This window comes from Lepisosteus oculatus, chromosome 1 (assembly GCF_040954835.1).
Source record: "Lepisosteus oculatus isolate fLepOcu1 chromosome 1, fLepOcu1.hap2, whole genome shotgun sequence".
Lineage (NCBI taxonomy): Eukaryota > Metazoa > Chordata > Actinopteri > Semionotiformes > Lepisosteidae > Lepisosteus > Lepisosteus oculatus.
Window position 1 is genome coordinate 17632361 of NC_090696.1, and position 24992 is coordinate 17657352.

The 24992-nt window shown below is 45.4% G+C and overlaps 1 protein-coding gene and 1 long non-coding RNA gene across 7 annotated transcripts in view; one reads left to right on the forward strand and one right to left on the reverse strand.

Moving 5' to 3' along the window:
- Positions 1-5135, reverse strand: part of LOC138225822 (uncharacterized) — an 11632-nt gene extending 6497 nt beyond the window's left edge. The window contains exons 1-2 of one of the 2 annotated variants that reach the window (XR_011184308.1): positions 5047-5135; positions 4504-4617 (exon numbers count right to left, since the gene is read on the reverse strand). This is a non-coding gene — a long non-coding RNA (uncharacterized lncRNA). Of the gene's footprint in view, positions 1-2931; positions 4618-5046 lie in introns of those variants that run through there. The other variant, XR_011184285.1, reaches the window with a different exon arrangement.
- On the forward strand, positions 3131-24594 carry LOC102698539 (leucine-rich repeat-containing protein 3-like). 5 transcript variants are annotated; one of them, XM_015344137.2, is made up of 2 exons: positions 3131-3533; positions 20430-24594. In XM_015344137.2, the coding sequence occupies exon 2, from the start codon at positions 20535-20537 to the stop codon at positions 21306-21308; it is 774 nt and encodes a 257-aa protein (XP_015199623.1). In that variant the 5' UTR covers positions 3131-3533; positions 20430-20534; the 3' UTR covers positions 21309-24594. The 5 variants fall into 5 exon arrangements, with proteins under 5 accessions (XP_015199623.1, XP_015199621.1, XP_015199622.1 ...); XM_015344135.2 differs by lacking the exon at positions 3131-3533 and adding an exon at positions 3560-3793; XM_015344136.2 differs by lacking the exon at positions 3131-3533 and adding an exon at positions 3827-4099.
- Positions 24595-24992: the final 398 nt, after the last annotated feature.

A 24992-nucleotide genomic window follows, 5' to 3' on the forward strand; every position in this document is an offset into this window, starting at 1 on the left:
AATCTAGTAGATTTGTGGACTGAGTGCCACAGACGTGGCACGACACATCTGAAGATCCATTACCCAATGTGGCGCCTGGTCTTTGTCAGTATATGAGCAAGAAGGTCTGAATCAGCAGATCTCAGACCAAGAGCACCATATAAATGCAGAATGTTTTTAACAGTCTGTAGCAGGAGTAAAATCCTCTCTAAATTGTAATGTGAGTGCAGTTTACAGAGGAGAGTTATGTGCTGAAGTACTTATAGTCAGCACACAAGTCACAGAATTCTGGACATATTGAAGCTTTTCAGCTTTACTGATGCCTAGAGAGAACCAAATGATCTTAATGACGAAGAGAGCGAATTTGTTTTGATGTATAAATGTGATGTCTTATGTGTTTCCAAGTTCTTTTTGTCTGTGTTCATCCCTTTTGGTGCACAAGACATCGTCTGTGCAGTCCTTTTTTTATTCTCCACTGCTGTGATGCCATTTAGGGGAGGAGACCAGGGTTATGTATGGGATAGGTGAAGTTAAGCCAGAGGTGTCCAGCTCCTGGTCCTGTAGGTTGATGTGTCTGCAGATAGACATTCAAACACAGCTCTCTGTGTAATGGTTCTGGTGTAATGGTTCCTTCCGGATCTTCAGGTGCTGCTGCTTTAAAGAGACCTGGAATACCCACAGCCACACCTCCCCACCAGGACTGGACACCCCTAAGATCATCTCGGGGATGTTGTGCCTTGCTGGGTAAGAGCATAAGAAACATTGCAAACCAGAGGCCACCTAATTGAGGCCAGGTCCTTATCCAACCATTGTCTTAAAAGATCCTGAGAATCTACTTTCAGCTACATGGCTGGGCATCTGGTTTCAGACCCCTACCACCCTTTGTGTAAAGGTGCTTCTCCTTTTTTTTTCGGTTCACAATGTTAACCTTTTTAATTTCCATCTGCGTCCTCGGGTCTCTGCGGTTGGCTTCTACATAGAGGTCAGCACAAGACAATGAAGGGACCCTGCAGCACTCAGTCTTGCTTTTTCCCCCCTTATCTCTGGTAACACATGGATTGCTATCTGAGTGTCCAGGAGACGTCTCTGTATTCACTGGTTCGCAGATGTGCTGAGATACATAATCCAGGTGTGAGACAATTTCCAATACTGGGTTCTAACCCAAGTAGTCATGTCAGATCTAGAATGAGATCTAACTTTAACTGTGTGTTAGCTGTCTTGGCAGAAGATTGCTGGAAATACATTTAGAATCCTTGGTATGATAAAAGGATGCTTTCTTAAATACTTAAGAATTTGCAGTCCCTTAAAGAATGTGGGGTTGTGCATATTGTTATTTTCAGTATAACGTAATACGGCTTTTATTTTAATGCACACATATTTTTTCTCCATTGCATTAATCTTTGCATTGCCGTATAGTGCAAATCTACATTTTTTTCCGCAAGTATTACATTTTCTCATGAGCAAAAGACTGTAAGCATATATTTTCCAGTTTGCTCCTCCTGTTGAAATCGATGGGGGGTATTTGTTCTTTGTTGTTTTTTTTTTAAACCCCCTCCATTTGTTCTATCCTAACCATGCGCTAGGAAATGCAGCAAAATATATTTGGAGCTTTCATGTGGAGCCTGGTTTAATCCCCCAACCTTAATCCGGTTGTATCAGGACAAGAATGAAAAGGGATCTGATTGTCTAAGGCTCAGCTGGAAATGGAGGGCTCGGGCAGCCTGTTTTCATGCCAGACACAAAAGCCTGCATTAAAGATGTACTGCTGGGCAAGGCCACTGTGGAAACACTAAACAGGAGCAGCATGCCATTCGTGAAGTACAGCCCCAGTAAACCTAACAGACAGGAAGCCTGCTATTACTGTGGGATTAGCCGTTGTGTTTGATGTTTCTGCACAGGAGGATGTGTCCGAATCCAAGAAATGGAAAATGTTGACTTGGGCATTTATGCAGTTTAATGCAATCAGTTCCATCTGCTCTGACGCCTTGTAACTGTCCCATGAACCGTTCGTCTTACATGTTTTTAAGTGGTTTTTGAGTGGTTGATTCCTCAAGGCCACGGGCCTAGTCAGCCTGCATGGTCGGGCCAGGGGCAGGGGTATTGTCAGCCTCTATGGTGAAAAATGTTGGTTTAAAAAAAAACACTGATACTTGGGTTGAAAGCATTATCATTTGAGAAAATGCAAATGTGTAGTATCACAATATGGATAACCAGAGTAAACTGTTACTGATCAAATAACAGTTGTGGAAGACAGTAAAGTACAGTTTATCCTAATCTATTGGCTGGATTTGCTAAACCAGCAAAAATCATTTCTCAAAGGGGGGTTGCCTGAGGTGAGGGATTTATTTATGGGAAGTTATTTTAGAATTGAATTGATTCGGGATAACTGAGGGTTTTTGCGGGACAAACTTTGAGCAGCTACCCAGTCCAGTAATTGGGTACAAGCGCCAGTCGCTCAGGATAAAAGCAGCAGCCGGGTTACTATCGATAATGACAGATAACAAAAGAGGATTGCTTCAAAAAGATTATTCTTATGTCTAACCTTTCTTAAGAGATTGTTCTGTACAAGCAGACAGGTTCATCGCTTTGCCCTTGTTATAAGCCCCCATTATTTTCTGAAGAGATACCTTTTGAGGTGAATGTCTGTGTTGGGTTTCCCAAATGAAACGCATTTTTAAGAAGTAAAAAGCCTTCTGCTGTTGACCTAACTTGGTCCACCAGCTCGCTTCTGGTAATTGCATAAAACGGTCGTTTTTCTTTTACATAAAACCTTGCAGTTAGTCTCTTTTACACCTCTTCAATGGTACCCAGTCACTTGGCCAGCGGAAGCCATTACCTCCCCATCTGCTCGTGCCCTTCCGAACCTGCCGTTCCCATAGCGACAAGCAGCACACAAACGCCAATACAGTCTCCTGGGCGGAGGACGTTAACTTGCTAAAGACCGCTGTACTGTTCAATTCCAGAAGCTTTATTGACATGACCCATGAATTTCAGTGTTGCCAAAGCATATACAATCAACAAACAACTACAGACAATACAAAACAGACACACACATCGTAAGGCATTTACAACATACTACCCCTCCCCTTCAGGGCAGGTCTGCTTTGAAGTGTTTATTTGGGTTGAAGCGTCCTTCTTAAGAAAGAAAAAAACAGCCGAGTCTCCATTCTCTACATTAAGGACAATGGATTATTGCCGTAAAATCTTTATCTTTTCTTTATAGGCTAAGGTACTGTATATTATTCGATACCGTATTTTTTTTCCAGTGGGGAACGTCATTCACATACAGAAAAGCGTTAACTTTCTACAAAACGTCCTTAATAAACGATTTAGAGAATTTAAATTAATTCAAATTAGTCGGAATAAGGCAATAATCAACGGACTCGCTGTTCTTTTTGACGGTTATTAAAATACTACAATACTTATTGGGGACGCTCTGGACCATTAGTGTCTACAGGCGATTGTCTGACGAGTGTCTACAGACTCGTATTTTTCTACTGGACCTGAGGTAACCACGATCTTAAATCATCTTGCAGTAACAAGGTGAAACGGAGGTAAGTGAAACATCAATTTGGTTTAAGGGTCTAAACGCCTATTACTGCATCAGACAACAGTAGTACAGTAGGTCGCGCAAGACAACTCTTTCTCTGTCAACACCAGCCTTTCCGAAGACCTGGTTGATTAAAATCAGACTAATGAATGCGCGACATTACTATTCGCCTTCCTCGCGCGACTAACGGCTGTTCGCTCTTCCCCGCTCCGCGAAGCAGCTGCTTGCCCGGCGGCGGCGCGCCTTATCGATCCGACTCAACAGGTCCGTGAAACGATCTCGATCGGGCAACCCGACTTGCCAGTAGTGTTCAACGTCACACGAACCGCGCGCAGCAGCGGCTGGGCCTGTAAGAAATGATGTTTGCTTAAGGCACCTGTGTTGCCCGGTGGAGGAAAACTAAAAATACAGTTATTATTGAATTATTTTGACAAAGCACGGTTTCGCGGTGGTTACAGGTGATCTGTGTACGATTCCTGCAAAACAGCTTATGAAAATGCATTCAAGTTACCAGAAGACACTGAAGTGGGGTTTGAATTCACGGATCCAACCCGACGCCCTGAAGTGTTGGTGAGCTCCGTTAATGTGCTAGGTGTTCTGTGTCTTGCATATTTACAGAAGGCTGTTCCTTTGAAATGAGACAGCTAGGGCTCCGTGTAGCAGTTGTAGCACAGGGATCTGTTTTTGTTTCTAGTGCTTCGGAGTAGTGTGTTTGGAGTATTCTCAGTTTTCAATACATTTAGTGCCGTTTCCACTTGTATCCTCCAGTAGGACCCTACTTTAAGCCTTTTCAGCGCGTATGGTCGCTCTCCTCTGGATTGAGCCCAGAACTGCAATACCCGTCATCAAACGCGTTGACCAGAATTGTACGCGGTACTCTAAATGAGTTTTTATTAGTCAGCTGTAGAATTTTAACATGACATCCCTTGGTTTGACGCTTTAAATGTCTGTATATTTCCGAATATTCTGCTTACCTTTTCTTTTTTTACCTTCTCACGTCGTGCGAGTTATATGGTATCGCCTCTCTTCGGCGGGTCGTAACTCGCACCCGTGTGCCAGACGTTCGTCTAAATCTTCAGGTTTTTAGTCTGAAACCGCAATAACAACGAGAACAGAAATCAGTCTACAATAACAAGCATATCTTATTAAATGTATAAATATGAATAACATTATTAGTAGTATTATTATAGTTGATTTATTTAATAGTTTAATAGCTCAGGTCTGCGGTCAGCCATGACAACGGCTAGATAATGCTACAACAGAGGGTGATGGAAGAGGTACAGATACTGTTGGTTTCGTTATTCCTTATTCTCGATTAACGCCTTGACTGCCAGTCTGAGCTTTTTTTTTTTAATCCGCATTATTCATGAGGATTTCAGAGGTGGTTTGAAAGAAGGTTAATGTGCGAGGCAGCCGCTCGCTCGTGCCTCTGTGTCAGTTCCCCGGCACAGCCACCAGAAGCGGGTTCGCTCGTCTTGTCGTGGGAGAGAGAGCGCCAGTGGGACCTGCGATCTTACGAGCAGGTTGTGGGCGACAGCCAGGCACCTGGGGCTGCGCACCGTCAGTCAAGCAGACAGAGGAGCGTGCCCGCGGAGCTCGCTGCAGCTCGGAATGAGCTCCGTCCGAGCGCAGGTCTGTTCGGTTCTGGGCTGGAGGGGGTAGCCCTCTGCACTGGGCCAAACGACGCACGGTAAGTGGAAACGATTAAAGGGGGAGGAGAAGAGAGGGCGAGAGGATTCGATGCCGGACGTGTTTCGCCACTTTGACGGGCTCGAAGGAAGAATTCGCGGTTTTACCGCGTTGACTGAGAAATATGGAGATGCCGGCCGGTAAAGATTCAATCTCCAGCCCGTGGCTGGGTTTCCTTGGGAATCTCCCCGTGGGAGAAATGGATGTATCCATCTGATCGACGGCTCAGGATGTGCCCATACCCGGCAGTCTGCCGTTCAGTTTTGGTTTAATTCTCTGGAAGTTGGGATACATCTCGTACGACAACTTTCCGGTGGAATGAACGATGCAGCCCAACTTTAAATGTCTAGATGTGCCGAGACGCTGCTTTCGGGTTGTAAATAAGAATGTATGACTTTGAGATTGTTAATTTTGTTTTACTCGCAGTTCTTTTTTTTTGTTTTGTTTTTCTGATTGATTTCATTAATCCAAAACCAGTTAAGACGGTGCTGGTCATTTTCTTATTTTTTTTTAGCAAGCTATATGCCTGTTGCTTACCACGCTGGACAGGTGAGTAAATGTTATTGAGAAACATTATCAACGCTTTTTAATACATGTAGTCCTTCTGGTGGCTCTGTTATAGTCAATAGTAAAAACCGTTCGTAATTTTGAAGTGTTAAATCTGTGTTGTAAAGATTAGTGAACAAATGTGCAGCGCATTCGAGTAATTGAACAGATCTATTGATCAGATGCGATTCTACAACAGAGTCGGCAGCGGTGTCATATCTGGCTTTTCAAGTAGGTTTAAAATGAAATATCACGGTCATGCCGTGGGCTGGAGTGAGAGGTGGCATTTAAAAGAGAAACGGGTTATCAAAAAACAAGAAATCAGTAACGCGTTAAATCTCGCTTTCTTTGATCTGAACTTTTTTTTCCTCCCCCTTGCAAATAAGTTTAACATTTCACAGGGCAACTACTCGTGTCTGACGTCGTGATTTCAAACACTGCAAATGCAAGCGATTAAGGTTTTGCCTGCTTAGAAAAATAACGTTGATCGTTGGAATAAAAAAGGGATTTAATTCTAATCCCCCATCCTAGACAGAGATTAGGAAGCAATTTCATTGCGCTGTTTGGATGAAGAGGTGATCATGCCCACATGTAAAGTAACAGCTGTCTTGTTAATGCCCTGTGTTACTCCGTCAACCCTTCACTGTTTTTTTACTCGAGAAGAAATGCGCAGTTTACATTACAGGGTGTTCTTTGGAAAGTCGTTACCAGCATCAATTCATCGGAAACGCTATAACAGTCGCTTCTGGAATAAATGTCACTATTCTCCTAGCAATTCTAGAAGATATTTTATCATGAATAATAGTATTATGTGAACATCATATTATGTTTACAGTATTATGTAAACGTTATATGTGCTGGATGCCAGTTCCCGTAATTGGATGTACCCAATTAAGGGAAAGCCTTTGACGCTATTTGTCCTCGACACGTTGTGTTGTTGTGAGCCAGTCATTCTGTCGTGAATAATCTTGGCTCTGCCGGCCGCGCTCCTGAACGCGCCGCAGGCGAGGGAATTCTGCTCGGTGAGATAAGAGCCGGCTTGTCACACCAGACAATCCGCACCTACGAGCACCTCGAATTAGGTCACCGGCGCCCGCCAGCACAGAGTGTAACACAGCTGCCACCCCGCGCACGGACACACGCGGGAGCGCTATCAGACCGAGGGGAAGACGCCTCGCCCGAGAGGCCGCAGGCGGCGGCGGCTGGAGTGCGGGGGTGCGGGTGACTGCGCCGAGAAATCTTCCCAAACCAAACCGCAGAAAATGGATTGGTGGACGGGTCAATCTCCCCATGTACAGCACGGATTGAAGTTAGTTTCCAGATGTTATTGTTTTTAAAATGTCACCGCTGTTAGGAAGTCTGCATTATTATTGTTTTGTTAGTGAAAACTAGCGTTTGTCCAACTGTATTTGAAGCCCTCAGGAAATATCAAGCACAAAACACACCAGTCAAATCAAATGTTTCTGTGAGCATCAACATTCAGTAACACATGGCTGCCACATTTTCACAAAATGATCAGGGATTAGGAAAATTCTGGCCTTCTATTGAAAAGACAAGGCGTACCCAAATTCATTCTGCGGATTACCGTCTCCATGGCTGGGAGGCACAGTGGTGCAGGTGGTTTGCATTGCTGCCTTGCAACGCCAGGGCCCAGAGTTCAATTCTGGGCCTGGACTGCTGTCTGAGTGGAGGTTGCATTTGTGTGTGTGTTTCCTCCAGATGTTCTGCTTTCCTCCCCAAATCACACTTGTCTGCTGGGAAACCTGGTGGAGTGTTTGTGTGTCTGTCCTGTGATGCACTGGCGTCCTGCCCAGGGTGTACCCTGCCTTGTGCCTGCCGCTGGCTGGGCTAGGCCGCAGCCCCCCCGTGACCCTGAGCTAGAAGAGCTGGTTAGAAAGTGCATGGACGGATCAAAAAGGTTGCATGACGTGCAGTGGAATTGTGTTCCCTTGTGCTGTGGAAATTGGAGCTGTTTTGGAATTGTGTTCCCTCGTGTTGTGGTGTCCGGACACTTGACCTAGGCCCACACATTCCACACAGCATCCCACTCAGACTGAAGCCCGGTGAGCACAGCTGGGATATCGGCAAAGGACATCCCCGGACATGATCAACATAGTGCCTTGCACTCTGGTTGCCATCAATCTTTGCAAGCTGAGTTATGTAGCAACTAGCCACTCCTGCCCAGACCATATAAGCTGGTTTAAGAGCACATAAGAGTGTGATGTCTTTTAACACTCTGTATACTGTATGTAAGCACCTTTATTCTGCAAGGTGCTTGTGCATATCAGACAAGGATAACGATTTAAAATTCTCTTGAGGTTCAAAGTTTAGTATTTCACGTGCATTGACATGTTGAAGGGAACAATGTCAGAATTAAATCATCGAGAGTGTGACACCAATCTAATTTGTGTAATTGCAGTGAAATGAGATGAGTGCAGAGGCAGCATGGTAGCTCAGCGATTAGCATTGCTGTCTCACAGCACTGGGGCCCTGGGCTCAGTTCCAGACCTGTGTAGAGCTTGCATGTTCATACAGTGTTCTTGTGGGTTTCCTCCCGCTGTCCAAAGACACGCTGGTGGGTTAATTGGCTTCCGGGAACGATTGGCCCCGGTGGAGTGTGTGCGTTTGTGTCTTTGCTTGTCCTGCGATGGACTGGCCCCCCTGGCGCCCCCTGCTGCTTGCTGAGGTAGGCTCCCGCTGCCCCACGATTCTGAACTGGGTGAAGCGGTTTAGAAGACGGAGGGATTGAGCTGGTAGCCTGGTAGACCTTTCCAGGACTCAGTCTGCGTGGGGCAGCAGTGTCTTTGTAGGCTGTACTATGAGAAAATGTGCTGCTGCTTCTCCTGCGTCTTTTACATTTCGAACATTTTTGGGCAGCTCTCTCTGCGTCGGTCAGGACTGCCATTTTGTCTTCCATGTGCTTCGTGTCGACTCAAAGCCGCAGTTCTGCTGCTGCTAATCACTGTCTATTGTGGAGCTTGTCCTTCATCCCATCAGCCTGTAATCACCAGCCCTGCAGCTCTGGGTGGGACCGCAGGGTCATCAAGGGCACCCCACCGCTGTCTGGAGTGAGGGCTGCTGTTCCTCTCTTTGTGACACAGCTACACATTTTGTGGTTCTCCACAAGTTGGCTGGAGATGCCTGTCTGAGGCGCATTGTCAAGATCTGTCAGTCTGTCTTAGTGGGATGCTCGCCTCACAGTTGTAACAGCTTCAGCCAGAGCAAGTCTGCTTCTGTTTCTGCATTCGAATCGCTCTCCATGATCTGTATATCAGCTGCTCCCAGGAGACTCCAGTAGGGGGGTTTCTAGTGCCTTCTGTGAATGCTGATGGATGTACAGTGCTTTATGTTACAGGCTTTGTATTTACTCACTGGGCAGGGAGTGTGAGTACGTTTTCCCACGAGGAATGCCAGCCATGAGCTCCTAGAAAATCGGTGTGAGAAGAGTGTGTATCTTCTCTCAGGCAGGTGGTTCTGTGGGGAAAACCCAGTGAGGGCATGCAGAGAGGTGCTCAGGTGCAGCTTGTGATCTCTGAAATTCTCCAGCACGTTTCCAGTGGCATGTTCAGAATGAAAGGAATTTGATTCTGGGTGCTGTAATTGCTCTGTTAAAATATCAAAAATTGAACACCCAGTGTAGTTCAGAGAGTGTGAGCTCTATTGATAACCAATTAAAGTTTTATCAATAGATCGGATTGCTTGGGGAAGGCCTGGGTCTTGTCTTAGCAAAGGTTGTCCTCAGCAGGAGGGCTGATTTCAGCTTGCAAAAAAACACTGATGATTATGTCACAGAGTCTAGAGTACATCTGATGAGCACTAGGGACTGTTCTTCTCCTTGTTTTCACAGTTTCACTGTGCAGAATCATGTTGGGCAAAGCCGGGACATGAACCTTCAGCCGCATACTAACGAGAGAGGAGAGATCTGAGATTCCCAGACAGCTGCCAGCTGCTCTTTCAAACGCTGGCCCTCCCAAAGGGAGACGGTGTCACCGAATCAATTCCAGGGTTTTCAGTGTTGGAAGATGCTTCAGTCAGATTAGTATTGAAAGGAAGTGGCGTCTGTGCTTGAAATAAGAGGAATAAAGCAATGAAATCTTCAACGTTTCAGCTACTGAGCATTAACAGTTCATCTGTTCTGACCTCATTTGTTCTAACCTTCAAAAGGTCTTCAAAGGGCTTATAGGAAGGTGTTTAGAGACAATGTAGGAGCAAAAGGAAGTCTGAGAACTCAATCTCTTTCTTTTTTAGACATGCCCCCTCCACTGTCAATGGGACTGCAAGCCCCTGGGATGCCACAGGGGGCGCTGTGAACCCAGAGATCCATGGTTAGCTAATCCCACCCTACATTCAACAGCGCCCCTTCAGTTGTGCGCTGCTGCTTGGGGAATGAGCTCGAACCTGTGACACCTGGATCATAGAGACCTACCTAAGCTCTGATGAGCACCTGTATTTGCAGAGCCCCTTGGATGCCCAGGCTCTGTTCTTTCAACACTGAGAGTATCTCTTTGTCCAATTGCTCTCCTTGGCCAATGCAATCCCTGGCCCGGTCCAGACTGGTGCAATCTGCCCTTCAGTCTCTCACATCATCGCACGCATTGCCATCTCATAAGGGGAGTGAACCTGCTTGAAGAATAGAATAGCATTGGACCTGCGCATGTTGTGGGTGCTTTGGGAATAAATTCCACTGCCTGTTCAGGTAGAGAACTTTTGTTTGTTCTCACATGTACATGAGCCCAGTACATTACTCTCACCTTCCTCCGATATTTCAGCCACTGATATGCAGAGCCCTGCCATCTGACAATAAAGTGGTTTTCCCCGACTGCAGTTCAATTTCTTCTGCAAGCGCCACATGGTTCCAAAGCAACCAGGTTGTCACGCCCTCTGCAGCCAGAGGGTGCTCCTTCTCTGTCCTGTCCCTAGTTTCAGGTCTGCTGTCCTTCCGGTCCCTCTCTTTCCCTTGGGCTATATATTTCCGGGTCTTGCACTCTGCCCTCGCTCAGCATTGATGTTCGGATGTCCTGAGACCTGCCTAGCACCAGGTTGCCCCACGTCCGCTCCCTGAGGGCATAGGTTTCTATACGGCATTCCTGAACTCTTTGCACTAATGAGCCCGGGCCTTTTCCCCGTCTCGCCGCTACACATATGGGTCTTTTTCCGCTCTCCTACTCCCCACGGTTAGTCCCTTTGGACGTCCGTGACACAGGTCCTGCTGAGTGAGTATCAGATGTCTTTGGGATGTGCTGTCTCGAAGGTGCTAGGACCTCTTCCCTGAAGCCCTGCTCTGTTCCAGAAGTTGCGCCACTGGGAGCACAGGCTCTGCTCAAGACTACAGCAGGGTGGGCTGGAGAATTGCAAAATACTTTTGTTTTAAAAAGCCACCGCGCGCAGCCTGTATCTTCTGAATAAGATTACAGAATGCATACAGTGGCTACAGAAAGTATTTCCACCAAGTGAGGTATAATTCATAAATGAGGAATTGAATTCAGAAGAGATGGCAAAATAGTCTTTAATGGTTTAGTCAGTCTGTTAATGCTACAGCTGAGTGAGTGGCCCGATTCCATAAGGAGAAGTTTGCACAGTTTTCTGTCTCTTAGCTGTGTTTTACTGAAGGTCTATTCAGCCAATTCCCAGTGTCCTTTAATTTCCTAGAATGTGAAAGTCTAGGGACAGACTTTCTCATTTCCCTTTCCCTAGTGGCAGAGTCTGTCGTGCTCTCTGCTACAGTGCAGTACCTACAAACACTCTCTCTCCACAGGTATACTGCAGGTCTTTGATTGTAGTACAGGGCTACATTATAAAACTCCCTATTGGGGTGTAAATCTTCCATTCTTCTTCCACCCCTGCCCCTATCTCCCCATCTCAGATTATTTGACGAAAATCTACAGTTCCTCTCTCCAGCTCTCAGCAAAAAAAAACCAAAACAAACTGTTTTCTGCTTTCCACTACCTGGAAATTCTTTGATAGCCCCCTCTCTGCATCTTTGGCAGAATACAGTGAGTGTTATTCCCCTGTCTGCCGTGCTCTGCTGTAAAGTGGCCCCCCCAGTTCAACTCAAATAACACTCCTGCCCCGAGCTTACAAATTCATTTGAGCCCCCATAGAAAATGGCCAGGTTGTCTCCTGGGAAACACAGGCACCCCATGGGGACCCCACAGGGAAACATATTGGAACTCTTGGGGCTCTATGAATATCATTGAAATAGGCCGATCATTCCCGGCATTGGCTGATGTCACAGCACATCTTTCTCCATTGCCGCATGATCTAGGAGCCTGCAGAGACTGGACTGTTTATCCACAGATAACGAAAAACACAAATCCTCTCCTCCAGCCAAAATTCTACTGCTCACAGCCTCTCGCATGGAAGGGGGGCTCTTTATGTTTTGCTAGCTGTTTGAACAGCCACCGCACAGCAGGCAGTCAAGATCTGTCTGTTCTGATCTAGTGCAGGACAGATCATTTGTATGACAAAGCTCCCGGCTATGGAGCTGAGTTATTATTTTTGATATTGATATCTTTAGCAGGCGTCTATATCCAAGGCAGCTGACATCTATCACAATTTGTACAGTAAGGTAAAGCAACATCACATTTAATTGTAAAGATGTTGCAGCGTAGCAAGTACAGCAACACAATTGTGTCCCCATAGAATTGTGTTGCTGTACTTGCTGCGCGGCAGCATGTGATGTTACACCATCATGCCACACGGAAAGAAATAGTTCCTTGCGTTTGTGTGGTTTTCGTCCAAAGCACTTCTTGAGGGGAGGGACTATTTCATCCTGACGGACCGTGTTCACCCACGTGACATATGCTAGCCATTCTGTCCCAGCAGTCGCAGATCAGGTAGAGCAGTAAGATATTGCTTCTCCAGCTGAATTAAGGGAGTACTTTTTGCTAGATTGTGCAAAGTCAGATTTAATTAGGACACCAGGATGACTCTTAACTTGCTAACTCTTGCCTTGGGATCTTTAACGACCAAGTAGTCAAGTCCTGATGTTGATGTTTAAGTTGTTGGCTTAGAAATTGTAGTCTAGAGGGAAGAGCACCACCTACATTTCCACCAACGCTGCTTACAGCAGCCTCCTGGTGTTCCTTAGACTTCCGCCATCCCAGCACTGACCAGGCCCGGCCCTGTCTAGCTTCCTGCTGTTGAATGCAGTGTGATGTAGCACAGAACAATGTAACGGATGGAAAGCAAGTCAATGCAAAGAGAAGTGTCTTCATGGCAGAAGTGTGAGGATGCTGCTGAAGGCTGGACCTGAGCTTTGAGAAACAAACCGCCGGAGCCTTGCGGGTGTGTTCTTTGGTGTCCAGCTCTGGCCATTCCCAGGAGTCTGTTCAACAGGTGCAGCTCGCAGGGCTTCCTCGCAGGAAGGGGTGATTACGAGTCCTGCGTGTGTTCAGGCAGCGTTCGGCAGTGTCGCTTAATTGAGGGCCTTTGATTTACAGGCTGTTGCAGAGAGCTGGTATTGATTTTAGTTCAGTTTATAAAGACGTACGGTATCTGCGAGTTATTTCAAAGCGTTTAGGGCTTGCAGTGGACATGCCAGAAGGATGCCAATACTGCAACAGAAAGCTAAACAAGAGAACTTTTATTAGTGTAAATCTGGCCAATTCTTTCTCGGTTCAACTTTACTTGTCACAGGTGCATAGTATAATGAAAAGTGTTTCTCAATAGTCTCTCAGGTACAGTACATACAGAACAGCAGACAAGACAGCAGACAGTAAATACAATCACAATGTAAACAACGAGTATGGTACCAGTATGACAGTACCCTTATCTGTTAAAAACTGGGCAAAAGTACGCAAACAGAGCAAACAGAACCAAATAATACAGCTTTATCAAATAGTAAGAGTCAATCAAGTGCAGTTTTATGTTCGCGCTCAGCTTACATTCAGTTGTTGGAGGTATGGTGTATGTAGTGCTGTAGGAGTACAGTCGTTGTGTGTTTCAGGTAGACACACAACGAGGAGAGATCATAGTTTGGTGAGTGGGAGCGGCAGGGTCAACATCTTGACGGCTCTGGGGAAGAAGCTATTTTGGAGTCTTGTTGTGTGCGACTGGATCGTCTGGAGCCTTCTACTTTCTCCTTGAAGGCCTGGTGTCCTCAGGGTTTTGCATCATCTGAGATCTCAGTTACGTGCCTTAGTTGCTCTTCCCATTCGTATCTACAGAATTCCAGTCTTTCTCACCAGGCTCCGTGGGAGTTTGTTTTTATAGCTCACCGTATCTTCAATGAAGGGGACGTTTCGAGTTACGAACTATTAAAGGGACTTCAGAAAAATCCTGTGTATGCCTAAATAAGAAACGAATGAGTTTAATTGTCGAGCTGAAACAGTTCCATGACGTGGAGCTGGATGTGGCGCCCCCTGGCTGTACTGCAGAGGGATGTGGCTTCATCAGCCAACACTGCGACAGCGTGTCTTTCAGCTCCCTGTCCAAATTGATTAGAAGTGATGTACTACGATTAATGTTCACTAATTGCAAGCGGGTATATATCCTGTGCAGTAAATAGAACAGCATCTGCTGTCTCTTTCAATAGTGTATATCATCCTTTTAAGTAAAGTACTTGTACAGATAAGCAGAGAGCAGGCCTGCTGCTTGTGAGCCACAGTCTGTTTAGAATTGTGCTGGCAGGGCTCTGTGCTCAGTGCACCTTCGCCCCAGTATTCATTCCTGCTCTGTTTTGGGATCCTTGAGCTCTCTTGTAAAAGACAGGGATCTGTGAGGGCGGCCGTCTGCTGCCCAGGGAGATTGTCTGCCTGTGGTGCTGTATCTGTCAGCGTCTCCCAGGTCAGACTGCGTTTGGCACTGCTGTCTTCAGTGTTATGCCTGGAAGCGTCTCTCTCTCTCACTCAGAGAAACCACACAGACACCTGCTGTGAAGTATCATTGCTCTCCAGTTGTCTTTTATTAAGATGAATTTACCTGATATTCAGATTTTAATTTGTTTCACGAGGAGCCTCCAGCGATTCTACTTCTTAAGCTGTGCAGACGCGATTGTAAGACTTTTGGCTCCAGATCTCCAGATATTAGACCCATTGTGTTTCGTTTTATGGAGAGTGAAGACTTTAGGCCAGCTGCAGAACTGGATGTCTAGGTGCATCTGATCAGTATACGTGACACTGGACAGGTGTATTTCTATCACGGATGAGTAGCGCGCTTTGCGTTGTGGGCGCACAGGAAGAGTTAATGAAACGCTCCTGTCTGGTTGTTTTCATAGCAACATGCAGTTTAATTCCCCCTCCTGGCCGGATCGCTCTGGAAAAAGCGCCCTCTCTTGCTCTGAGCTCCTGTCGTCACCAGGCGGGACAGAGTACTCTGCCAGAGGGGGCGGGGCCTGTGCCAGGCCAGCCGAGGAGAGTAGAAAACGGCGAGGGGCATTTTGAAAAACAGCCCTAAAAAGATTTAGCCCCTTTCAGTTACTCCACCTCTGAATACTCTGAGGCCTTGTGACGATTTAAAGAGATATTTCCAGAATCTTCCCCTGACAGTTCTACCAGTCGCTTTTCCGCTAACAAAGCAGAGTGGCACTGGGACAGAGCTCCCCCTGGTTTGCGGGGTGTTAGAAGCCCACGGCTGTGGTTATCCCCCAGCAATGCTTTGCCACCAGATAGAGCAGCAGAGTTAGACAGTTAGAAAGACTAACAGCCTTTGAAGAGTTAATACAATCGGTGTGTAGATCAATGGCCAAGCACAAACCCTTCTCTCAGACAGCCCCAGTCCAGATCTGATAGGTCACCCTCAATTCATCCCTTTCACACCGCTTGACCACTGCAGCGGGAGATATATGCAAATAGGTAGTTTAATTTCACGCCTCCCCCCAGCTTCTGTTTTCAGGGACCAAAACTGGCCACCCCTGACTTTGCCTGATCAATTCAATTACTAATCTGATCAAAACTCATATTGCAAGCTGTTACAAACTGAGAATTTAAGGATGACGTCCAATACCTGCAGGGCTGTGGTGCTCTGGGACCAGAGATGGTCATCCCTGGCCTACATGCTGTACATACAGTGGTGTGAAAAAAACCTTCATTTAAAAACTGCATTTTGTGTTTACTTGTGTTATCTTTGTCTAATATTTCAATTTGTTTGATGATCTGAAACATTTCAGTGTGACAAACATGCAAAAAAATAAGAAATCAGGAAGCTGATTTTTGTGTTCATTGTTTCCCTTACAAAAATATAGTATCTTATGCAGCTTCCATGCACTGTAGTTATTTCTTTGACTCTGTGTAAGATACTGTAATTTTAAACTAGAATTCAATCTTTTTAGCCTGTATCTTTTCAGCACACTGGGCTCTCCGTGCAAAGACAGCGCTCATACAGTAGCATGACGCCGCGACGGCTGAAATGTATTTTTCAAATGCAGAAAGAGAGAGGGTTTTCTCTCCCGGATGAGAGAACGAGCTCGCTGGAGGTTTCAGACCCTGCGAGGGCTGGGCGTTGGGAAGCTTGAAGCAGGTGCTCCTTGAGCAGCTCTCATTTGCATGCCTCGTTTCTGTTCATTAACCCCACAACCGGCAGTTGCTTCAAGATTTATTTTTAATTAAGGCCCTTAATAAATAAAATGCCAGTCACGCAGCTGTGGTCAGTGGGAATGACTGGCAGCTCTTAATCCCTGCTGCTGACAAGAAAATGCTCAACACCTGAGTGGCCGCATTTTGAATTCTCCTCTTTAACTACTAAACAACAGTGTGCTTGTCGGAACAACCTGGGGGGAATCCGAGCAAGAAAGAAATGTGCTCCTGGCGTTTCCTTTGTTTCACGTGAAGATTCATGTGAACTCTCAGGTTGGGTTTTTCCTGCAGGGTCAGTGTGTCTGCAGGGTGTCCAGTCCTGCTCCTGGGGGGGTCAGTGTGTCTGCAGGGTGTCCAGTCCTGCTCCTGGAGGGTCAGTGTGTCTGCAGGGTGTCCAGTCCTGGACAACTCTTTAGTTTAATAGCTCATACTGAGAGGACTTAACAGTGAATTTCATGAAGTTAAAGGAGAAAAAAGGAAAATATTCTCTGCTGGGGGGTGGAAACACTGACACAGAATTGCAGAAATTGCAGAAATTCTACAGAGCAATGGCATTGATCTGCTTGGAAGATTCTATTTGATTCTTTTGTCCTCCACAGTTTCTACAGTTTTGGTTATTGTTACACTGTATCGACATTTTAAATATGTCTGGTCCTTATTGTAATTGTATGGAGCCATAGCTCATAATATATTGATTTCTCCTTCGCCTTCTTTTATTCCAATTATCTCAGCAGACGGTCCGCATAGAGTAACCCAAGGCAGAGATTTATCAATGTAGAAATCCGATTAGGAACAATGATGCTGGAAACTCCTGCTCCTGTTCAGGAGTGAGATATGGCCTGTCACAAGTGCGTACTGTACTCTGAAGTGAAAGATGATAGATAGATGATGCTGTCAGACAGGGAAGAGACAGAGAAGGAGAATTGTGCTGTCCCTAACAGAAGTAAATTGACATTATCATAATCTTTCTAATGCATTTTTTTGTTTTGTTTTTCTCAGGCACTGTTGAATGGGGATATTTTTTCTGTTATTTCAGTTTACGACGCCTGTTCCATCTTAATTAAGGCAAGTAGCGATGGGATTAAGTGAAGAAGTGGGCTTGTGTTACAGAACAGTGATAGTCTTGTATAGCAATCTGAGTTTTCTGAGCCAGCTGCAGGTACCAGATTCCTCAAGCTTATACCTCTGCAGTCAGCGTTGCCCAGTCCTGACCCTGGAGTGCACCTGTCTCCTTCCAGCTGAGTGCTTTCTTATAAAGGGCAACTCCCAATACATATATTACTTACATAACAAGCCCATTAAGCTTGTTGGTATTCTAAGTGAACATAGAAGAACAAGATTTGATCTACTGTATGTGTTCAGATTCTGTGTTTTGGATCTTGTCTTGCTTCAGAGGTTGTTTAATGAGCAGGAGGTATATAACCAATAAGACTACACATAACTAAAAAGGCTTATTATTGAAACGACACAGTGCTATTCTTACCTGTTTCTGTTAGGATGCAATAAGAAAGCAACTATTTTAAACCATCTGAAATATGTTTTGTAGAACTACTACACATAAACAATTCTGGACATTTCCAAAACTGACAACTGCTTAAATCCAGCAGTTAATTATTAAAATTATAGGTTCGTTAATTTATCTAATTAAGTGTGGAGCTGGAAAAAAAAAAGCCAGGGTGAACAGAGGTTAGGACAGATCAAGTTTGGGAAATACTGCCTTAAACACCAGAAAAAGGTCACAATACTACACAGTGAGTCGTATTGCCCCCCTGCTACTGAATTTTCAACTTTTTTTTTCGAAAGCTGCTTTTGCTGGAGTAGTTAGCACTGGCACATAGACAACAAAAAACAAAAACCGGTTATAATTAAAAGGAAACAAAAATATGGGAAAATGCATGATGTAATTAAATCCTTTGAACACAAAAAAAAGCTAATTAAAATTTAAAGCTGAGTAGAAAATGAATATGTATTATTTGAGGTAATATATCACATCAGTAGCATAGAAGTCAACAATTATGTTTGATAGCTACTTACAGCAATTAAGCAAATTTCCTCTGGGTGGTTAAATTCTATTTGGCTTCCCCTCACTTCAGCTCTGCTAAATTACTAGTGATTTCTCAGATTGTGGATATTCAAGAGTTATGTATCTGAAATCAGACAGAGCATGGTCGTCACTTTAAACATCATGCTAGAATTCTAAAGTGAATGACACTGAAAGCATGGGGTTAACATGCTACTTTACTGGGTACATTTAACTGAGAGTTTTTAATGTTCAGTCCATTTTAATATTTAATAAGTAATTACACTTTTGACCAAGTTTGCCAAGGCATTTTCTGTGCGTCAGAAAGATTTATCTCATTTCCTCTGTCACTAAGTACCATGAAATAGCCATTCTGTGCCAGCTACTCAGCTAGGCAGGAGAGAAAGAGCTTACTTCACCAGCTAAATTGAGGTAGTCAGACAGGTTATATCATAGCAAGAACAAACAGGAAGTTATTCATGAGCTGATACATCGGGGTCAGCAGAGCTTCTCTCCCTGTCTGCGTGTCTCATGGAGAGCAAGCTGGGGTATGCGAAAAGACGAATTCCTAATGCAAGAAATTGTATAGGGCCAATAAAGTGATGTGATGTGTGTGTGTAATGTACCATGGCATCTTTAATGAATACAACTAATCAGAACTTCAGTTTAAAGGGGAACTGCAACGCTATTCTTGCATTTCGGGGTTAGAAAGAATCAGCATTGATGAGTGTACTTTTTAAACCGCAATTAAAGTAAGACGTACACAGTAACTTGTAAAACCTCCAATTTACATCACAAAATAGACAAAATGTCTAGGTACGTGCAGCACCATGTTCTGCTATCCAGAATGAGGCAACAAAACTTCTGATGACGTGTTGTGGCTGTAAATACATCTCTTTTAATCCAATAGAAATACTGCTCTTGACTTCGAGATGGTTTTGTTGACAAATAATAATTGTAAACTCTGCATGCAGATCACATTGGAAACTTTCTGCAGTGAAATGCCTGTGGCACAACCTGTACTTATTCTCTTGTACATCACATTATGTCATTATGGTGGCTAGTGAGCAGGAAGGGCAATTCAGGGGAACTTGAATGTGAGTTTGTGACATGGCAACCTACAGTACTTTCACAAAGTTCACAGTTTTGGGCTTAATTCAAAATTTGTAAAATATTTCGATACCATCAATGAATTTATTTTGTTATCGAGATTTAATAACTGGTCAGAGAAATTGGGACTGCAGACCCTAACACCTCATGTGAAGGATCACACCCTGTGACCCATAGGAATTCATATAGAATATCTCATCCAGAGCAAACATCCTGCCTGCAGCTCCACTGACAATATTTCTGCTTAAAATGAAACACAAATGGAATTTTAACAAATTGATTTATCCTCTCTGTGTGAAAATGATTTTGTTCTTTCATGAATTGACCTCAACAGTCTATGGGTTGGTAAAATCTCAAACTTGAAACTTCCATCATATGATTTTTTATGCACTGTTGCTTCCTTCCACTAATGTATCTCTGCGTTATCATCAGATGTTTTTTTTCAAGGACGTCTTCTAGTGCTCTGCTTGTGTCAGGCTGGTTTTGTTGTGCTGGACTGTCAAACCGATCAGAGCTCCAGCAAAGCTTTCAGGCCTCACTATGGATCTTGTCTTCAATAATTCATTGCTGTGAGCGTGTGATAAAGAACGGAGAAACACAAAAGCTGCTTTTAAGACACCTGTAACAAATCCACGGAATTAGAAATAAGACTCCAGACTGCAGCAATTTTCTTCTGTTTTTGAGATGTATTATTTATAGAGCAGTGGAGAATAACCTAAATCGCTGTAAATTAAGGGTCATAATTACTTTTGACAGAGAACTGTGTTTATATATTTTGGTGTGTAGTGGTTTGCAGGGATGTAGACCTCCAGAAGATGCATAAAAGACTGATAGGAGACAAAAATCTGTTTTTTTTCACTATGATAACGTGATTTAGCACTATTTGCTTTAAAATCAAGACTAAAGGCTAAGAGGGCACATTCTCAGTAACGAGTTGTGGGCTACAGTGTGTCTCACTATTAGAGAGTCTAAATCCATCCTGAAGAAACACGCTAGTACTCTTTCTTTCTCTTGTACATAGGGCTACCAAACAGGATTCCAGATGGATGCTGTCGTAAGCTGACCCGCCACACTCTTCCGCCTCCTTCTCCTCCGCGGCCCCAGTGGTGTCGGCTATGTTAGGGAGATGGGTGGCAGCTGGCACGCGCGATCGCTGTCAGAGCAGCTGCGCTGGGCGGTGCTGGTGCTCTCCCTGTGTGGGCAGGGCGCCCTCTTGTGCCCGGAGGGCTGCCAGTGCGCCTGGGACAGCGGCACTGTGCACTGCGCCAACGCCGGCCTGCGGGAGGTGCCCACGGACATACCCAGGGACACCGTCAGCCTCCACCTCGAGGGGAACCAGATCAGTACCATCCCGGACGGGGCGTTCCAGAACCTGCCCCACCTGCGGGACCTTTACCTGTCCCACAACCGCATCGAGAACCTCTCCCCGGGGGCCTTCCGCCACCTGAGCCCGGACCTCAAGCTCCTGGACTTGTCGGACAACCAGCTGCGCCAGGCCAACCGGGAGGACTTCGGCTCCACCAGGGCCAAGACCCGGCTCTACCACAACCCCTGGCACTGCACCTGCGCCCTGCAGGAGCTGATGGAGACGCTGAACCTGGAGCCCGAGACGGTGAACGGCATCGTGTGCGAGAGCTCGGCGCGGGGCGGCGAGCACGCCGGGCAGCCCCTGGTCAAGCTGCTGGACGCCGGGGTGAACTTCTGCAGCCTCCAGCGCAAGACGACCGACGTGGCCATGCTGGTCACCATGTTCGCCTGGTTCGGCATGGTGATCGCCTACGTGGTCTACTACGTGCGGCAGAACCAGGCCGAGGCCCGCCGCCACCTGGAGTACCTCAAGAGCCTGCCCAGCCCCCGCAAGACCCCCACTGAGACGGACACCCTCAGCACCGGCTTCTGAGGAGACCCCTCCCCCTCTGCCTCGATGCTCTCGGACTCCCCGGACACAGCACTGGACCGTGACTCCAGGAACCCAAGGATCCCAGCCTGGCTGGGCTCTTCCTGTGCTGCTGATGGGTGAGGGGTGAATCGGCTCTCCGCCCACACATGCTGAAATCAAAGCCCCCCCCAATCTCCTCCCTGCTGGGCACCTTGGTTGTGCTTTTCAGATTCCCATGATGAGCTCCAGAGCCGCACACATCCAAACAGCTCTCACGGCCGGGAAACTGCTCTGGACTTCACTGCAGCACGAGCTCCAAATTGCTTGTTACTTATGCAGCTGGAGCCGTCATAATATTTTGAACACCTTATGATTAAAACATGGCGTGCTGTGGAGTGCGAGAACTGGCCTTTGTGCATCTAGGCCGTATGGAAATTTCTGCTGCATGTGATCAAAACATGCCACTGTGCAGTTTAACAGATGTAAAGCAGAAAGGTTTTATTTTAGAAGGTCGGCAGAGAGGCTCTGCTTCTTTTGTCAGCAAGGCCTGTAATTATGAAGCTCACTGCTGAGGGGGGGTCGCAGAGCGAGAACGGGGGGTCCTGTTGATGGCTCTTCAAACCTGCTTCATGCATCTGCTGCAGGTTTGCAAGCTGTAACCTAACTTTCATGTGCAACTACACCAATAAGTCCCTTATCATTTCGAGGGGCTGTTATGCAGTTTCTGTGCAGTAATCCCGAGGATAAGCTGATCCCCACTGACACTGGCACTGAGGCTGAAAGCTAGTTTGCTTTTATTGTCTTGAGAAATGTCTGAAAGCGGCCAGATTAAGGATGACTGAAACTTCTTTCCATTTAATTTTCTGCATGCTGACATGCAGTCCCGTCCCCCCCATTGAGAAAGCCCCCTGCTCCAGCCAGTGGTTAATCAAGGTGTCCCCCCACCTCATGCACCCCATTCCTATTCCTATGCCCCCCCCAGTATTTTGTGCAGTTGTACAGTAAATGTCCTCAATGAATAGAATCTGGAATCCATCTGTTCACCTACGCTACTCGGGCAGAGTACAGAAGTGAAACTTGTCGTTTCTAAACAGCAGGTTACTCCTGTTGGCTTTTCAATCCCTTTAAAGAAAATAGCACGACCCTTTACTTGCTACCCTTTGTAATAAGGGCTGGTGCGAGGTGGACAGCTGTATTGTTTTTTTTGGAGCTATGAACAAGAAGCCTTAATTAGAATTTGTTTGGGTGGTATGGTTAAAATTCTACCAGTATCCTTTTTTATTTTGACAGTGTAATATTATGTCATATACTACAGCTTTAGGCCATTAGGTCATGTTTTATGCAGTTCGCAACATTTGGGAGAGCTGGTTATTTAAAAGCATTTATTTTTTCATTTTTTAAATTCTGAATGAGTTATCCTACAACATGCATGTTTTTTCAAAATTAGTGAGATTTAATCTTCTTCTAACAGCCCATTGTTAAAAAAAACTTTGGTCCTAAATGAGTGGATTGTTAAGTTACATTAAGTGGAAGCTCTTGAAAGCTGGAAGGTTATTCACTGTCCCTCCAGCAGGTGGTGCTGTTCTAACCCCATCAGTGTGGTAGCAGCCAGCATTGTCATTGATTGACATCATGCATTAATAGCTGCTGTTTAAAAATGCATTGAGTTCAAGAGCAATAGCATCAATTCAGAAGAGGCAAATCTCAACGGGGCTAACTTTGCAAAGCAATCAGCGTTGCACTGTGTGCGGTGGCGATGGAAATAGAAATGATAATTTATACAATGGGAAAATTGCAAACACAGAAAAGGTGTTCTGGGTGTAAGAAAGTGGCTTTAACCTCCACAAGAGCTGAGAGAGAGCCATTAGTGATACAAAAAAATTTGGGGAATAATTCTTTTCATGCCAGACGTGTTAATATTTTCAAGCAGAAATGTCATGGTCACTTATAACACGGGAAACACAGGATGTGAGTATATTTTCCCCTCTTGCACCTATTTATTGGGATAGTGTGGGGGGCGAATTGTCAAGTACTCAATAAAAGTGGAATGATGGTTGAACAAGAGCACCAAAGCTTAGATAATACCCTTTTTCTCTTTGGAAAGTTGAAATGGTATAAAAAATTACCATAAAGGCTTACTGGGTGTGGCATCGTGATTACATAACACAGGTCACTAACAGGAACCAGTCCTTTATGTGTGTGACAGTAATCCTGCGTGGAGTAGCAGCGGGGCTGGGCGTACAGATGGTGTTGAGAGAAGAGCTGTGTAGCCCTGCCTGTTCCTTTACGAACAGGGCAGTGGAGAGTCAGGATGAGTCCTACCAGGAAAGCCCAGCTACAGCTGCTGCAGTTCTCCCTGTGAGGGAGGTTCTGGGCCCTGACTGCTCCAACCCCCCCACGCTGTATAAATGGCTATCAGTCAACTCCAGGTCGGCCACAGTGCGTGCGGGTCTCACAGGAGGAAGAAAAGCTCTGGCCTCCTGAGCTTCTTAGCTCCTGAGTTTGGGCTTTAACACTTACTTTCCTTGCAACTCGCAAAATCCACACATGAAAAACCAAGTGAATCACGCCGCACCCTGAAAGGATCCTGTAATGGGGGGAGTGTTCCTCTCTCCTATCAAAAGATGTCCAGTTCTAGCTTATTCTACACCTCTTCCAGCCCGCAGAGGTGCTGGCCGCATGGTTCTTCCTTTTGAGCCCAGCCTGGGTGTGAAGTGGTGCTTCTCTGTCTGTCTCCCACAGTCCTTGGGGGCGGAGGACCCCCCCACCCGTCACCAAAGCACGTCAAACAGATTGTATTCTGTGCCTTGGCTCATGGAGTCGGCCTCTCGCACCTGCCGTTTTTGTTCCAAAAAGCACAGTACCAGCTTTCTAAAAAAAAATGTCTAATCTACCCTCCTCATTCTCTCAGTCTTTTCCCAGGGTATTAAGCTTCATTTAGCTTTTTTTTTAGACATTTAGCTTCTTTTGTCACCTTCTCACGTCCTGCTGCGAGTGCTGCTGGGGTCATGGTCAAGGGGGTTCACTGAAAGCGTCACCCTTTGCTTTTTTGTTTATAACACATTAGACTTTGCCGCCACCACTTTAATCGGTTTCCCAGTGTTAAAGCAAGGAATTAAAAAGCAAAGTTTGTGTTTCGTACTTGTTCAAAGGTTCCCTGTTGATGTTTGTCACTCCAAGCTCTAGGCTTTTCAAAATTGTGGAAGTTTACAGTTCTATGTACCCTCCCCCTCACCCTCATTTACTTTTTATGTGTATGAAAATGGTTTCCAAAGACCCAATTAAAAAAAAGTATTCAATTACTAAATGCCTCCTTTCTTCCCCTGTCTGGTTTTCTCCTGTTGGAAACTTCTTGCACCGGAGTCTTCAGCAAAGACTCGGAAAGATAGTGGCGACAGTTAAAGTGAAACAAATTGGTAAGAGCTAAGAGAGGAAAGTACAACTCCAGATTTAGACTCTATTAAATAATTAAGTGGTGCATGATTAAATCTGTAGAAAGATGGCATTAGTAATGGCTTCAGATTTATGGGGAAGCTCTTTGGAGACATTAAAATTAATTTCTCTGGCACCCTCTCATGACAGATGCAGTTAGCGAGTTTCTCTTTTCCCTTGAAGATTAAAAACAGAGAATGGGAACATAAGCATTTTAGTACTTACAGACTTTAGTCTGGTACTTAATGCAAAACATCCTTTATATGCCATAGT